Source organism: Mus caroli, unplaced genomic scaffold (assembly GCF_978045245.1).
Source record: "Mus caroli unplaced genomic scaffold, Mus_caroli_1 scaffold_6, whole genome shotgun sequence".
NCBI classification, from domain to species: Eukaryota; Metazoa; Chordata; class Mammalia; order Rodentia; family Muridae; genus Mus; species Mus caroli.
The window spans coordinates 33,984,300-34,000,513 of NW_028227261.1; the positions used below are offsets into that span (position 1 = coordinate 33,984,300).

The 16,214-nt window shown below is 44.9% G+C and overlaps 1 protein-coding gene across 1 annotated transcript; it reads left to right on the forward strand.

Annotated features, from left to right (window-relative positions):
* The first annotated feature begins 293 nt into the window (after positions 1–293).
* Akirin1 (akirin 1) lies at positions 294–15,598 on the forward strand. The gene is made up of 5 exons (XM_021159665.3): positions 294–660; positions 7,093–7,233; positions 12,118–12,252; positions 13,271–13,342; positions 14,088–15,598. Exons 1-5 carry the CDS (start codon positions 444–446, stop codon positions 14,096–14,098), a joined length of 576 nt encoding a protein of 191 aa, XP_021015324.1. The 5' UTR covers positions 294–443; the 3' UTR covers positions 14,099–15,598.
* Positions 15,599–16,214: the final 616 nt, after the last annotated feature.

Sequence of the window (16,214 nt, forward strand, 5' to 3'; positions counted from 1 at the left end):
CTTTTATCCGTCACGCGGCCAAGGGAACCCGGGTCTCCCAGTGTCTCTCCCATCCCCCGCCCCCGAGGCCCCTGCCGCGCAGGTGCGAAAGACCTCCCAGGCCACCCCGGCTGAGAGCGTGAAGGGGGGGCCCTGGGAGGGGCGGGGGCGGGGGTGTTGCTAGGCGACCACGCTCTCCGCCCAGACCGGCCCACTTCTTCCGCAGGGGGCGCCATGGGCCGAGCCCAGGCTCGGGGGCCTCCCTGAGCGGCCCTTTTCCGACTTCTTCCCCTCCGCCGGGCGGTGGCGCACGCCCGTGACGTCACAGGAGGCGGGGCCAGCGCGGCTGCCGGGTGCCGGAGGCGCCATTGGAGCCGGCTTGGCTTGGGAGCCGCAGCTGAAGAGTTGGATCCAGGGCTGTCCTTGCTGCCGCGTCTGCCTCTGGTCTCTGGCCCTTCCGCGGGATGGCGTGCGGGGCGACACTGAAGCGGCCCATGGAGTTCGAGGCGGCGCTGCTGAGCCCCGGTTCCCCGAAGCGGCGACGCTGCGCCCCTCTGCCCGGCCCCACTCCGGGCCTCAGGCCCCCGGACGCCGAGCCGCCGCCGCTTCAGATGCAGACGCCGCCGGCGAGCCTCCAGCAGCCTGCCCCGCCCGGCAGCGAGCGTCGCCTTCCAACTCCCGGTAACCTGCGCTGCTGCTGCGGACTTGGCTGGAAGCCAGGCCGGGGCGTGGGGGGCGGGGAGGGTGCGGGGGTCGTGGACACCGGCCGAGATCACCTCCGCACCCCATATCGGCCTTGGGAGAAAAAGGAACTGGGGTGCTGCTGGGCCCGGTTGCTTCCGGGGACGAGAGACATCCGGGAAGGGCAGTGACCCCACAGTGTCGGTTTTCGGGTTTCCTGGAGCTGGAGAGTCTGAGGGGTGGGCACCAAGATGAGGTGGGGATACCCCAGACCGCCGAAGGCTCTTGGTGTCCCTGAAGCCCCTCCTGCCTCCGCTTGTGCGGAACCTCCCAGGAGATCCAGTGGGCCATGGAAAATTGGATTCTGCTCACGAACCCAGCCATGAGTGGGGCGGGAGAGGGATTAGAGGGGAAGGGGCGTGAGCGTATGTAGCGCCGCAAGGTGCTTTTAGGAAGACTTGATTTCTAGAATTCTTTAGGGAGCAGAAGCCATGGAATGCAATTTCAGCCAGACTATTTCTTAGAGAGGGACTGACCTTGTTTTATCGTGTGGCTATTGTCTTGTTTCGGGTATGGCTTGAAGTGGGTAGTTGGTTGGCTAGTATTTGAGAATCCTTAAGTATACAGAGATTCTGTACTCAAAATTCAAATATCTAATACAGTGACTCGACTTGAGTAAGGCACTTCGTTTTAGACAAGGCAAAAAGAAGGACTCATGTGACAGTTAAAGATGCCTATCATATTGCAGGAGGAGGAGGGGACGTGCTTCAGGACCCATATTCAGCAATTTAGAGGGATCCCAGAAATAATCCCTCAAAAGTGGATTTGGCCAAGTTGTTTCTTTGTTTTCTTCTTGTTGTTGTTCCTCAAGCATTAGGAAAACCTGCAGTCCCTTTAAATCATTTTTGCCCCTTACATCTTGCAGTCTCTAGTGCCTCTAGTTTTCATTTCCTCCTTCCTGTGCTTAGCCACTCAAGGATACTGCTGCCACCAGCAGTCCTCTCGAGCTTTACCTGTGTTCACGTCGTAATCTATCTGTTTCCTTTTAACTGTGGCTCTGCTCTTTCCACTAGACCTGCTCTCTCCATCTTTTCCTTGAGGTTGTTAATCTGAATAGTCTTTGACTTTGCTGATTTGTGACAGTGTCTCACTCTCTAGACTGGCCTGGAACCCACAGTGTGGCCCAGGCCTGTCTTGAACTCAGCAGTCCTCCTGCCCCAGCCTCACAAGTGATTGGAATTACAGACTTGTAACCCATCAGGGCTGATTCCAAGAATCATTTCTAAATAGAGTCTTATATCCATTACCTAGTCTGACCCACAATGCAATCTTTTCAATTTAAATTCCCTGGTGACTTAATGTTATATATAGCCTTACCCACAGAATGACTGAACAGCTGGAAGATTTTTTTCTTTTTTCTTGTTTTGCTTGTTTGTTTTAATGAAGGGCCCCAAAAGCAGGGGCAGGCAAGGCTGAGGCAGGAAGATCAAGTGAACCTAAAAATTCTACACCAAGGCCGGGCGTGGTGGCGCACACCTTTAATCCCAGCACTCGGGAGGCAGAGGCAGGCGGATTTCTGAGTTCGAGGCCAGCCTGGTCTACAAAGTGAGTGTCAGGACAGCCAGGGCTACACAGAGAAACCCTGTCTCGAAAAACCAAAAAAAAAAAAAAAAAAAAAAAAAAAATTCTACACCAGCCAGAGCCTCATAGGAAGACCCCATTTCAAAAAGGCAGAGGCATAGATGTCTGTTGAAACAAAAATTTAATTTTCTATACCATTTGTGTAGGGGAATTGAGTTAGTGATCATTTTAAAATGTGTTCAGAGACACATGTTTGGAGTCCTGTAATGAGGTCGTCTTTGTTGTTGGGCATGCTGACTCTGAAAACCAGAACCTCAGTTTGCTCTGGGGAACTAAATGCCCAGAACTCAGTTACTTTTTATTTTTTTCTTCTTCTTTTTTTGGTTTTTCGAGACAGGGATGCTCAGTGTAGCCCTGGCTGTCCTGGAACTCACTCTGTAGACCAGGCTAGCCTGGAACTCAGAAATCCACCTGCCTCTGCCTCCCGAGTGCTGGGATTAAAGGCGTGCGCCACTACGCCAGGCTCAGTTACATTTTTTTTTTTTTTTTTTTTTTTTTTTTGGTTTTTCGAGACAGGGTTTCTCTGTGTAGCCCAGCTGTCCTGGAACTCACTCTAGACCAGGCTGGCCTCGAACTCAGAGATCCGCCTGTCTCTGCCTCCCAAGTGCTGGGATTAAAGGCGTGCGCCACCACGCCCGGCTCAGTTACATTTTTTTAACTTTTTAATTTATTAAATACACCCACCCCCAAACCTTGTTTCTTAATGCTTATTGGATTTTGGTTCTGTCAGTCATGAAAGAAACATGAAGAATTAATCTATTACTTAGTGCTTTAGCTTAGGTAGAACATGTCCTCTGGATTCAAGGATAAAATAGAGATGTTGCTAGTTGCTCTACAAATAGACTAAGTGGGTTTGGTGTCCCATGCTGCAGTCTCCGCACTTGAGAAGCAGAAGCTACAAGCTCAGGGCCAGCCTGGTCTATCGAATGAATTCCAAGCTACCCAGGGCTTATCCAAATGCTATCTCAATATACCAAATAACAATGGTGTCATCTAAGGGGGAATTGAGTTAATAATGGGATTTTATTTTCCTTCTCCTCTTCCTCCCTTTTTTTGTGGGTGGGTTGGGGGAGATATAACCCAAGCTGGATTTGAGAAGTTCAGTAGACAACTAAGGATGACCTTGAACTCTGGTTTTGAGGCATGCATTGCCTGGTTTGGAGTCAGGCTGACTTTGAGTAGCTTCCCACTTGTTATTGCCATGTAGCCAAGCTTGAGTTTGAACTCCTGTTCTTCCTACCCTTACCTCCTGTATGCTGAGTGGAATAACAGACGCCTGTTTCCATGCCTGCCTTAGGGCTGAGTTTGGGGAGGGCATCGAGACAAACTTTCTTAAGGTAGGTAGCCTAGTTGGTCAAGAACTCACAAAGATCCACCTGGCTCTGCCTCCTGAGGTGTGCTCTTCCATCCCCCACATAAGGCTGAGTCTTGAAAGGCATTTAGTTTTGTCTTATAGTAGCTCAGAAACATTAGTTTTAAGGAGGAATTTAGCCTGATAAATAACCTAGAAACTAAAAGCTAAATAGTGATGAGAATGAAGGATTAACATCCTAAGTATTATAAGGAAAATTGTATAGTTAAAAATAACCAGGCGGGCAGTGGTGGCGTAGGCCTTTAATCCCAGTACTTGGGAGGCAGAGGCAGGCAGATTTCTGAGTTCGAGGCTAGCCTGGTAACCTTCTTTAGGTGGTCGTCAGAAGAGCATCACAGCTGTTTTCCTCCTGTGTAAGAGAGGAAGCTTAGAGTCTGTGTTAGCATCTCAGGCTTCCTAGTGGGTCCTCCCAGGCTGGAAGTGTCTATCTCCATTGTTCACTCAGCTGCTCAGGAGGCAGGTGGAGTTGATCAGAACCTTCTGCCCTCATGCTTGTCCTTTCTTGTTTCCTGGCAGTTGCTTACATCCTTGTATTGAATGAATCTGGCAGGTGTGCGCTTGAGGAGTCGGACTTTAAAAAGAAGGAAGGTTTCCTATATGCAGGCCTAGAGCCTGAATTTCACGGTCTGTGTTCTAGCATGTAGGCAGGGTTGGTCTACCTAGATGCACAACTACTAGACCACACTGTCACTGGCACTCTTACCAGCTCGTGATTTTGATTCTCATTACCTGTTCAAATGACTTCCTAAAATTGCTTATAGCAAACAAAGCAACATTTTCACCATCTCCCATCCCTGACAAATATGATTACAAAGCAAAGTATACACTGGAACAATTTGAGTTGGGGAATATAATTTCCTGGTTTTTAGATAGGCCTGTGTAGCTGGTTGGAACTTGTTATATAGGCCAGAATGGCCTTGAACTTTACAGTGATCCTCCTGCCCCCACCTCCCTGTATTAGAATCCTAGGCATTCATCACCATGGATGCAGTCTTGCAGCCTCTGCTTTTGTTATTGGGGTGCTTTATATTATCTGGAAAAGGAACACAGTATTATGTCACTGTATATAAAAACTTGAAGCGCACATCCTTCTAGACGCTTGTCTCCAGGAATACAGTTTTATAGTTAGTTGCTAATTGGTGTTTCCCGCTTGTTGGCAAATTCAGTTTGTGATGACTGACTCAGAATAATCATTTGACTCCTAGCAAACATTACCTGTTGTAATATCACGTTTCTTTGTTTTTCCTGTACTGGATATTGAACATGTGAAGGCAGTGCTTTTATCACTGAGCTGTATAGCCTCAGCCTTAACTTTTCTTTCTTTCCTTTTTTTTTTTTTTTTTTTTTTTTTTTGGTAGTTTTGGGTTTTTTGAGTCAGGGTTTCTCTGTGTAACAGCCCTGGTTGCCCTGGAGCTCACTTTGTAGACAAGGCTGGCCTTGAATTACAGAGATTCACCTGCCCCTGCCTCCCTAATGCTGGGATTAGATGTGTGAGCCACCTCTTGTGGAGCTGTTTAGGCTGGCTTTCAATTTACTCTGCCTTCTGGTGTAGGCTTGCCTTGGCCTCTGCTGTGGCCTCTAGAGAAGCTGGGATTACTTACAGGTTGGCATCACTAGGCTAGGCCTAGCTCAGAAGTGTTTTGGTTTTGAGACCATGCCTGCCTCCAGAATATTTGTTCTGAGACAGGGTCTCACTCAGCCCAGGCTGTGTTGGAACTCATTGAGTAGCCCAGGCTGACCTTGAACTACCAGCGATCCTCCTGTTTCTATTTCCCAATCACTGAGATTGCCAGCTACCAAGCCCAGCTTGTTTTTTTGAGATGGTGTCTCATGTCGCCCAGATTGTTTCAAACTCTGTGTAATCAAAGATGACTTTGGGTTCCTGATTCTTCTGCCTCCAACCTTCCAAGTGCTGGGATTACAGGCATGGACTTGTAATAATAATCACCATAATCAGCTCAGAAACTCTTTTTCTTTAAGAATTTATTTTTAATGTGTGTGTGCGCATGCAGGAACCTACAGAGGCATTGGGGTCCTCTGGAACTAGAGTTACCGGCAGTTGAGATCTGCCTAAATGTGTGTCCTGGGAACTGAACTCAAGTCCTCTGAGAAAACAGTGTTCCTTAACCTCAAAGTGGTTGTGAGCCACCATGTGGTTGCTGGGAATTGAACTTAGGATCTCTGGAAGAGCTGTCAGTGCTCTTAACCACTGAGCCATCTCTCCAGCCCTCCAGTTTGGTTGTTGTTGTTGTTGTTTTTGGTTTGGTTTTGTTTTTTGAGACAGGGTTTTTCTGTATAACAGCCCTGGCTGCCCTTAACTCACTTTGTAGAAAAGGCTGGCCTTGAACTCACAGAGATCCACCTCGCCTCTGTCTGTTCTGGAATTAAAGATTTGTGCTACCATACCTGGCTCGGAAATACTTTTAATGAGCCTTGATAATCCCAAACAGTAGCCCTCAGCATCTCCTGTTCCTCCAGCGCCTTCCCAGTGTCCAGGACGTTACACATAATGCTTTTTTCTACCTACCATCTTTCCCAAAGACCTTCTAAAGTCTCATGGAATAAAACCTTAATTGTTAAAAGACCTTTAGTGATAAGCATAATATAAAGCATAGTGCTGTGCTTTGTAGAAATGTAAAACTTAGCTGAGTTAAGGCAGGGGCATGCTGTATGTTGCTAATATGGGCCACAGTCTGAAACCATTTCTCAAAAAAAGAAGAACCAGACATGGTAACACACGTTTAATCTGAGTGCTTGGGAAATAAGGGGATCGTCAGGAGTCGTCCATGGTCACCTCAGCTATACAGCAAGGTCAAGGCCAGGGTAGGCTACATGAGACTCTTGTCTCTAAACCAAAACAAATTAAAAATAACAACATGTTTATTTTACTTTAAGTTGTACTGGTGAGTCCAGCAAGATGCAGGTCTGATTTGCTTGGTTACCACAGGAAAGAGTAAAGCAGTAGGTTACATAACCAGAATACCTATTACTTTAGGAATCAAACTTCTTTAAGATTTACTTATTTTTACTTTATATATATATGAGTGTTTGCCTGTGTGTGTGTGTGTGTGTGAACCACTTGCACAGCAAACCTTTTATACACCGGGCCATCATACCAGCTCCAAAGTCAGAATAAGACTGTGTCTTGAGCTGCATGGCTGGCTTATACACTGTAACTTAAGGAAAGGCTTGTGCCTGTGTGGTAAAGGGATATTTAGTCAGAATATCGTCTTTGGACTGAGGATGTGTCTCATAGGCAGATGCTTGCCTAGTGTTTAAGACTCTGGGTTTGAACCCCAGCATCTTGTAGAATAAAATAATAAGATCTCTCTTGCCTATCTTCTCAAAGTTTGTAGGTGGGAAGTTTGAAGAAATGACCATAAAGTGAATATTCAAGTTCATTTTCTTTTTTTTACTAGAGCAAATTTTTCAGAACATAAAACAAGAATATAATCGTTACCAGAGATGGAGACATTTAGAAGTTGTTCTCAGTCAAAGCGAAGCCTGTACTTCAGAAAGTCAGCCTTCCTCCTCGGCACTTACTGCACCAAGTTCTCCAGGTAAGCAGACTTGTGCATTAGAAATCTATTCCAGCATTTGTGAGCTGGGTTTGGTGGTCCTAGCATATTTTGGAGGCTAAGGCCAGAACTGTGCATTTAACACCTAGCAAGACCCTGTCTGAAAACAGTCGTTTTCTTACACTGCAGTGTGTCCTTTAGCGACCTGTGCTGTCGTATTGCTTTTCATTCCTGTGACAGTGTCCTTGGCAGGAGCAACTTCAGACAGGAAGACTTTATTCTGGCTCATGGCTTTAGGTGGTTTTCTCCTTTGTGGCAGCAGAGGCATGGTGAAGTGGCTCAGTTCCTGCAGTGAGCCTGTGGCTTCCTCTTCATATGGTATAGACCAGGAAATGGGGTGACATGGGACCAGATGCAGATAAAAACTTCAAATGCCTGCCCCAGTGACCTATTTGTACCTGCCAGACCTCATCTTTCTTAAAGACATGACAGCCTTCAAAATAATGTCACAAGCTAGGAAACAGGCACTTAAAGCACTGGCTGTGGAGACGTTCTAGAGTCAAACCAAAATGGAGCTAGGTTATTTCTTATTTAAACCTACTAATGAAGTTTTAGGAAAAAATTTCACTTTGAGGTTTTGCTTTTGGCTTAGACAAGTTGTTGATAAGATAGAGTCTCACATACGGCCCTGGCTAGCCTGGGACTTGCAAAGATCCTCTTACTAATTGGTATGTCACCATGCCTGGTCCTGTGTTTTGTTGTCTAGACAGAGCCTCAGTATATACTCTTGGCCGGTCTGCAGACTGCTCAGTCTACAGCGTGTGGCCGTCTTCTTGCATAGGTAGTAGTCACATGTGGCTGTGCATTGGCATACAACTGTAGGAAATTTGTTCTAGAACGTTCTCTGGGACAGTCAGTCTGCTTTGTAACGCTGACATGTGGTTTGTGGGGGCTATGCTCAAAAATCTCCAGATTTGCGGTTGTCTTTGTTACTTAGTGAACTAGCCTTGCCTGCTGGGTCCCTATAAATAAATGGTCAGCAGTTCAGTGTTGCCAACCTCTAGAAAAGTTTGTTTCCTCAAAGTATTCAATTCCTTAACAGCTTTTTTGTTTGTTTGTTTTGTTTTGTTTTGTTTTATTACGTATTTTCCTCAATTACATTTCCAATGCTATCCCAAAAGTCCCCCATACCCTCCCACCCACTCCCCTACCCACCCATTCCCACTTTTTGGCCCTGGCGTTCCCCTGTACTGGGGCATATACAGTTTGCGTGTCCAATGGGCCTCTCTTTCCAGTGATGGCCGACTAGGCCATCTTTTGATACATATGCAGCTAGAGTCAAGAGCTCCGGGGTACTGGTTAGTTCATAATGTTGCACAGGACCTTCCTTAACAGTTTTAAAGTTAGAAATTACCTTAAAGGTTATTGACTGAGCCGGGCATGGTGGTGCACGCCTTTAATCCCAGCACTCAGGAGGCAGAGGCAGGCAGATTTCTGAGTTTGAGGCCAGTCTGGTCTACAAAGTGAGTTCCAGGATAGCCAGGGCTATACAGAGAAACCCTGTCTTGGAAAAAAACAAAAACAAAAACAAAACAAAAAAAGTTATTGACTGGGACCTGGCTATCTCAGCACTCAGGAAACAGTGTCAGGCAAATCAGGCAGATCTCACTGAGTTTGAGACCAGCCTGGTTTATATAGTGAGTTCCAAACAGCCAAGGCTATGCAGAAAGACCCTGTTTTGTTTTGGGGTTTTGGTTTTATTTTTTGTTTTTTGTTTGTTTGTTTGTTTGTTTCACAAGTGGGGGGTGGTAGAAAGGAGTGGAGAGAGAAAGAAGTTGTCTCCTGATAAATTAGTGGTTTAAGAAGCTTGGTGGGGGGCTGGTGAGATGGCTCAGTAGGTAAGAGCACCCGACTGCTCTTCCGAAGGTCCAGAGTTCAAATCCCAGCAACCACATGGTGGCTCACAACCATCCACAACAAGATCTGACTTCCTCTTCTGGAGTGTCTGAAGACAGCTACAGTGTACTTACATATATTAATAAACTAATCTTAAAAAAAAAAAAAAAAAGAAGCTTGGTGGGAAGCCAGGCAGTGGTGGTGCCTGCCTTTGGTCCCAGCACTTGGGAGGCAGAGGCAGGCGGATCTCTGAGTTCGAGGCCAGCCTGGTCTACAGAGTGAGTTCCAGGACAGCCAGGGCTACACAGAGAAACCCAGAAAAAGGAAGCTTGGTGGGCAGGCAGAGTAACGAGCTGTTATGTGGGTAAAGGCTTTTTACCTTGAGGATGGTGGGAATGTTTTAGGACTAGAGGGAGTTGCACAGCATGGTGACCATACTGAATGCCACTGAAATTTTCACTTTGAAATGGTTCATTCCGTGTGAATTACTCTGCGATGCTGAGGATAGCTGCACTGCCAGCTCTCCTCCTTCCAAATATTATTTTAATTCTTGTTCATTTTCTTTGTGGGTGGCTGTTTTGCCTGTATGTATTTCCGGATATTATGTGAGTGCCTAGTACCAGCAGAGGCTAGAAAAGGGCATCGGATCTCCTGGCGCTGGAATTAGATGGTGCTAAGCAACTATGTGGGTGTTGGGAATTGAACCAGGGTCCTCTAGAACTGTAGCCAGTGAGTGCTCTTAATTACCCAACCATCACTCCAGCCTCTTAAATATTGTTATTATTTATTTTTGTCTTTTCAAAACAGGCTTTCTCTCTGTAGCCCTGTCCTAGAACTCCCTTTGTAGACCAGGCTAGCCCCCAAATCACAGAGATCCACCTTCTTTGAGTGCTGGGATCAAAGGCGTGCACCACACCCATCTATGGAAATGAGACAGGAATCTTAAAACTTTAAAAAGCAGCCGGGCGTGGTGGCGCACGCCTTTAATCCCAGCACTCAGGAGGCAGAGGCAGGCGGATTTCTGAGTTCGAGGCCAGCCTGGTCTATAGAGTGAGTTCCAGGACAGCCAGGGCTACACAGAGAAACCCTGTCTCAAAAAACCACACACAAAAAAAAAAACTTTAAAAAGCAAGGGTGAAGTTTGTAATTTTTTGTTTTTTAATTTGGGAACAGAATCTTTGTAAGTTGTCTTAAGATTTGTTTGGGTAAATTCTTACCTCATACTTTATAGGATCTGGAAATAAATGTTTTTAAAATATGTAAATGTAAACATATGAATTTCTACTACATTTATTTATGGTGGGAGGCAGATGTACTTATGCCATGGCATGCATGTGGTGGTCAGAGGAAAACTTGTAGGAGTTATTCTCTCTGTGCACAGTCTGGATTCACTCAGGCTCAGGTCCTGGGGCTTTATCCATGGAGCCTTCTCACTGGCCCAGTAATTTTAAAGTAGCAGAAAATGTGAGTAGAGAAATGATTGCAGATGATGGGTGTGCCTAGTGTTTTGGTCATGTTTCATTTCTAAAGGAAAAAATACTTTGTTTAGTTTAAGAGAAAACAACCACAGGGTGTGTTGTTTCAGGGTGGTAAGCAGCTTAAATACTGACTGGAGTGAATGAAGATTCTAAACTAACGAGTGAGGATAGGATGGGTTATGGCTTGATCTTTATGCAGATCTGTTACTCCAACTGCCAGCTTCAGACTCAAGCTGTAACCATGCTGCTGTTTGCTTCCTTTGTTCTCACCTACAGAGTAGAAGCTTGCTCTATAACTTTTGCCCCTCCCATTTTTGCTGAATATTCTGAATATGATTGATAAAACAAATTCACATCTGAATAGCTCCCAAGAAGCTGAAAATTACAGTTTTGATGTTCATGGCGTCTGCTGGTAAAGTGACTAGGATAACTGAGACATTTTGTGAAGAGATTCATTAAGTAGCAGAGAATGACTCTTAACTTTAATTCCTAATCTTTCTGACAGTTCTGGGTGTATAGGAGTCTGATTAATCACGAGGAGTGTGAGTTCATAAAGGTGTGATGACTGGCTAGAGATGTGGCTCAGTTGGTAGAGTGCTTGCTTAGCATGCATGAAGCCCTGGGTGCGATCCTCAGCATAGAATAAACCAACACAGTAATCCCAGTATTTGGGGAAATAGAGGCAAAAGAATCAGAAATTAAAGATTATTTGAGGGTACTAATAAGTTCAAGGCCAGCCTGGACTTCTTGAGACCATTTCTAATAGGGAGTGTTAAGGGGTTAATATTTGTGATTTGGTTTATATTGTTGAGCAAATAAAGGTCCTGAGTCATCAAAATCGGTTGTGGATTCTAAAAGTAAAAGATGCCTGGGCCCTGACCTACTATAGAATTAAATTATCAGAAAGTATAGTTTTGATGTGTTTTATAGTCAGGGCCTTCGAATCTGATGTGCATAGGGGTCACAAGTGCTCCAGGATAGCAGTGAATAAAGTCCAAAACAAAGTCACCCACCTTACAATAGGAGAGGTGGATATGGAGACACGCCATGAATCCCAGGACTGGGAAGGTGGAGGCAGGCGGTTCTCTGTGACTTTGAGAGCAGCCTGGTCTACAGAAGTGAGTTCCAGGACAGCCAGGGCTCTGTACAGAGAAACCCTGTCTTAAAACAAAACCAGATGTAAGCTCTCATTTGTAATCTTATCACTTAGAGAAGTAGAGATAGGCAAGATCCATGGGGCTCCCTGAGTAGCCGGGCTCGCCCATCTAAAGCTAAGAATATTTATATGAAGGTTAATTCTGAACCTCAGAACTGGAATACATAGATTCCATAGTGTAAAGATTTATCTTTTGGGGGCTATAGGCAATCTGGGACTAGGCAAACGCTCTACGCAGCTTTTGTTTTTATTTAGAGACAGGGTCTTGTTAAGTTTCCCATATGTGCCTTAAATTCTGTTGTTCTTGCATTTAGAATTGCTGGAGTTATAGGCATGTGCTTATATTTGTTTTATATTTATATATTAGTACCCAGCTTATATTTATGGTTTTGCCAGGTGCTTTCTGGATGAAGAAGGACCAGCCCACCTTTACCCTTCGACAAGTGGGGATAATATGTGAGCGTCTCTTAAAAGACTATGAAGATAAAGTCCGAGAGGAGTATGAGCAGATCCTCAGTACCAAACTCGCAGGTAGGCTGAGACATGGGTGCTGCTGCTGTTTACACAACTCAGAAAAGATGGCTTCATGCAGGAGATGTTACGGATTGTGAGCACTGAGGCCACTCTGGTGCTGTCATGGTGTTATTTTTACATCTTATGAAAGAACTCATTTGCATGTAAGAATTTTCCATAAGTATAGGCAGTGAGTAGGCCACCAGCTGGTCAACAGGTGGTTGGCCTGTCGTACTGACTTCCTAACAGGTGTCAGGATTGGGACAGTGCAGTATCACCAGCATGTTTAAACTTCTGCTCGAGAGTCACTGTGCTGATGTATAGGTTGGGCGCTCTGTTTGGGAAGTATGATAGAAAAAAAAACAAGTACAGGGCAGCTGAGGCTAGAGAATAGGTGGTTAGGAAAGACAAGTGGAGCCCTGTGTTGAAAAGAATAGAGCCTAGAGAGTGCCTCAGCCCGTAGGGCTTTCTGCTCTCCCAGAGGACCCATGCTGGATGGTTCGAGACAACCTATAGCTACAGCTGCAGCTGATCCAGCACTCTCTGGACTCAGGGACAGCTGCACTCAAAATACATACCAACAATGCCCCCATATATAGATACACGTAATTTTAAAAATAATGATAAACGAGCTAACTGTGTGGACTAGGCTAGCCTCAAACTCACAGAGATCCTTCTGTTTCCAGTCCCCTCAAAAACTGGGATTCCAAGCATGAGCCACCATGCTCAGCCTTTTTTTTTTCTCTTTGCTTTCTTAGTTGGGAATCTGCTGTACCCATTTGCTTACGCAAGTCTTCTGTTACTGATCCCACTGTAATCCCATTTGCTCATGTTTTCATTTCATAATGAAAGGACTTCAGAAATCTAAGCTCATAGATTAGATCTCTGTACTGTGAAGCCATTGGTAGAGGGTAGAATTACAGGAGAGGAAAGGGAATGTTTGCGTAGAGAATGCAAACAGGGAAGCCAGATGCCATCATGCTTCCTAAATTGTGGAGGCATTAGGGATGGGTTTCTCTTTCTTATATCTTCACAGAACAGTATGAATCGTTTGTGAAATTCACGCATGATCAGATCATGCGGCGATACGGAACAAGGCCAACAAGCTGTAAGTAGACCAAGTTTTTCTTTAAAATATCTGGTTCTTAAGAACATAATTTTGCTTGGGAGTATTTTGTATCCTGAGAGCAAAAGGCTCTTGCAGAGGGCCCAGACTCTTCATGTGGGTTCCCAGCACCCATATGGTGGCTCACAACCACCTATCCTTTCAGTTCCAGGAGATCTGATGCCTCCTCCTGACCTCCAAGGGCACCTGGCAAACATGTAGGACACAAACATATATGCAGGCAAAACATTCATACACATAAAATAAACTAATCTAAAAGTAACTTTTTTAAAGACTCTGTAAAGTGAAATGGCTAAGAATACTTTGGCTTCCAGCACAATGTCAAACCAGCAAGTCTTACTTTCACATAATCCTCACACTGTCCTAGGAGGTGCAGCTTGTAATGTTGACCCCATTTTATTGGTAAGGACAATACTTAGAAATGTTAGATAATTTGCTCAAGTTTCTGTAGTTAGCCAAGATTCTACCTACAGTCGTCTTTGTTAATATTTTATCCCCAGAAAGGCAGTTCCAGCTAGTTCATGGATGTTGATTTATCCAATGAGTGGTCAAGATTTCTTAATTCTAAATATTTGAAGTACTTGAAACACGTTTCTTACATTCTTAAAGTTTAGTGCTTTTGAAGTAGTAGTTCCTGCTGTTTGATCGATTACTACTGGTATATGTTTTTAAAAGTGTGAAACTGTGTCTTCATTTTTCCTATTTGTCTTTTAATCCTAATTTGCAGATGTATCCTGAAGCCTTCTTGCCTATCTGGGTACCAGGTGTGACCTCAAGAGATGGCTGCTGTACACTTTTTGCAACTGGTTTGATATCACATTTCAGCTCCAACTTTGCATCCTGAGAACACTTAAATGTTTCTGCAGGTCCATTTTATACAACTTGAAAGACCTTAAAACTTTCTGGTTGCCACAAGCATATCTTTCTTTTCTGCTCATCCACTAAACAGCTGTGCCCTACTGTGACAGGTTTTCCAGACAAAGTACCTGGAACAGCTGTCTAGCAAAGAATGCCTTCAGTGGCACTCAACACGGGGAGTGTCCCCAAGCACAGCTCTGTGAGAGGTGTGAGTGTGTGCGTGCGTGTGTGTGTCTGTGTTTTAAGTTATTATTTGTATTGTGCAAAAAAATTTTTGATCTTGGGGATTCTGGCTGTGAATTTGATGCACGACAATTATGGTTAAAAACATTTTCTTGGTCTACAGAAGATCATTAATGTTTGGTGACCATATAGGTTGTAACAGTGGGTTGTTTATTTGTAGGTATTATCGTTAAATACAGGGACTGTTTCCAGGCACAGAATTTGAATTGTAAGTTAGGGTGGACATTAGATGTGATTATGATGATCTAGGGAAGGTCTGCAGTCCTGAATCTGCAAATACGTGGTGAGAAATTAGAACAAACTGGAGACAGGCTATCAGTACATGGACTCTGCCTAGCTGTGCTGGAAAAATACTTTGACTCCAAGCCTTAAAATATCCTGTGGAGTCTGAGCTCACCTCATTCATACAGTCACGGAGCTCCCTGAACGCTGAACTTCTGCAGGGAAAAGATCTCCCCTGGAGCGGAAGATCAGGGTGTCCTCGGAGCGTGTAACGAGTGCGGGGCTGGGCCAGGCTCACAGCACTGCTACCTGGGAGGAGCCGCTCACCTTCGCATCAGTTTCAACACAGAATCTGGACCCTTTGTCCAGGTTACCCCAAACTCTCCTGAGGTGTCTGTGTTCAACCCTTAGAGCTTGGTTTTGGCAATACCCTGCCTGAAGTTGCTTATTGGCTGTTCTTTGCCTTGGTCCCAAGGCTGTGAGCAGAAAGCAGCCTCTGTTTTGAGGAGGTGGGATTTAAGTATACATTTATTTTTACTGTGACTTGTTCAGGACCACATTTTACAAAATGCCTTGTTTCCTTTACTGTTGTTTTGGAAAGGAAAGTTTTATGAAAACTGTTTTAGTTTGAATATAGAATAGTTATATTAATTACGGCTTTATTTTGGAAAAATCTTGAGTTTTAATTCAAATGTTTGCCAATACCTTCCAAAGTCAGGTGATACTCAGAGACAGTTGTTGTGATCAGCTGGCTTGCGGACATTTCTGGGGTATTCACATTTGAAGATTCCTTATTAATGAATGTCTTTGACTTAAATCTAACCAAAAACTGCAACATTATTCTTTGTACATTTTCATTATATAGTGTTAACAAGCTTAGTTGCAAACGAATAAAATACTTAAGCTATTTGTTTACCTTGCCTTCTTGATGCTGTGATGATGTGTATTAGTTCAGATAACTCTAAGAAGGCTGCTGTAACCATTTCCACAGTTCCACAACCTGTTGGAGATTTACAGACTCTGAGAGCTCACCAGTGCTCTTTTAATAATTAAAGAATGACTGGCTCGCTTAAAGGACAGTTTGTTTTATCGCTTCTTTCTCCAGTGTAGTTCCTTGTTCCCTGAAGAGGGGCCATAGTAATGGCTGTGTGTGGTGGGTAAAGGCATGTGGGGCTGCCAAGACTTGAAGGCTGCTCGCCCCAAGGCCTATCAGACACCACGGTGCTGCGCTTCCTTAGAAAGCATTCCGTCAGTGGCTTCTGGCTACAAGTGGCTTTCATCCTGAACAGTCCTGACACCCTCTCAACTGCTAGCAGTGCCTGCAGGCTGTCTTTAGGTTATCCTCTGGGGCCACTGAGTGTGATACGTTGTGGTTGGCATTAGGGAATGAGGCTACATATTTGGGGCCATGGAAGCCTGTGGGTGTTTGAAGTTCAAGGTCATCCTTGGCTAGATTGCATTCAAGGCCAGCCTGAACTATGTGAGTACAGGAGACCCTGTAAGTATATGTATGTATGTGTGTGTGTGTGCA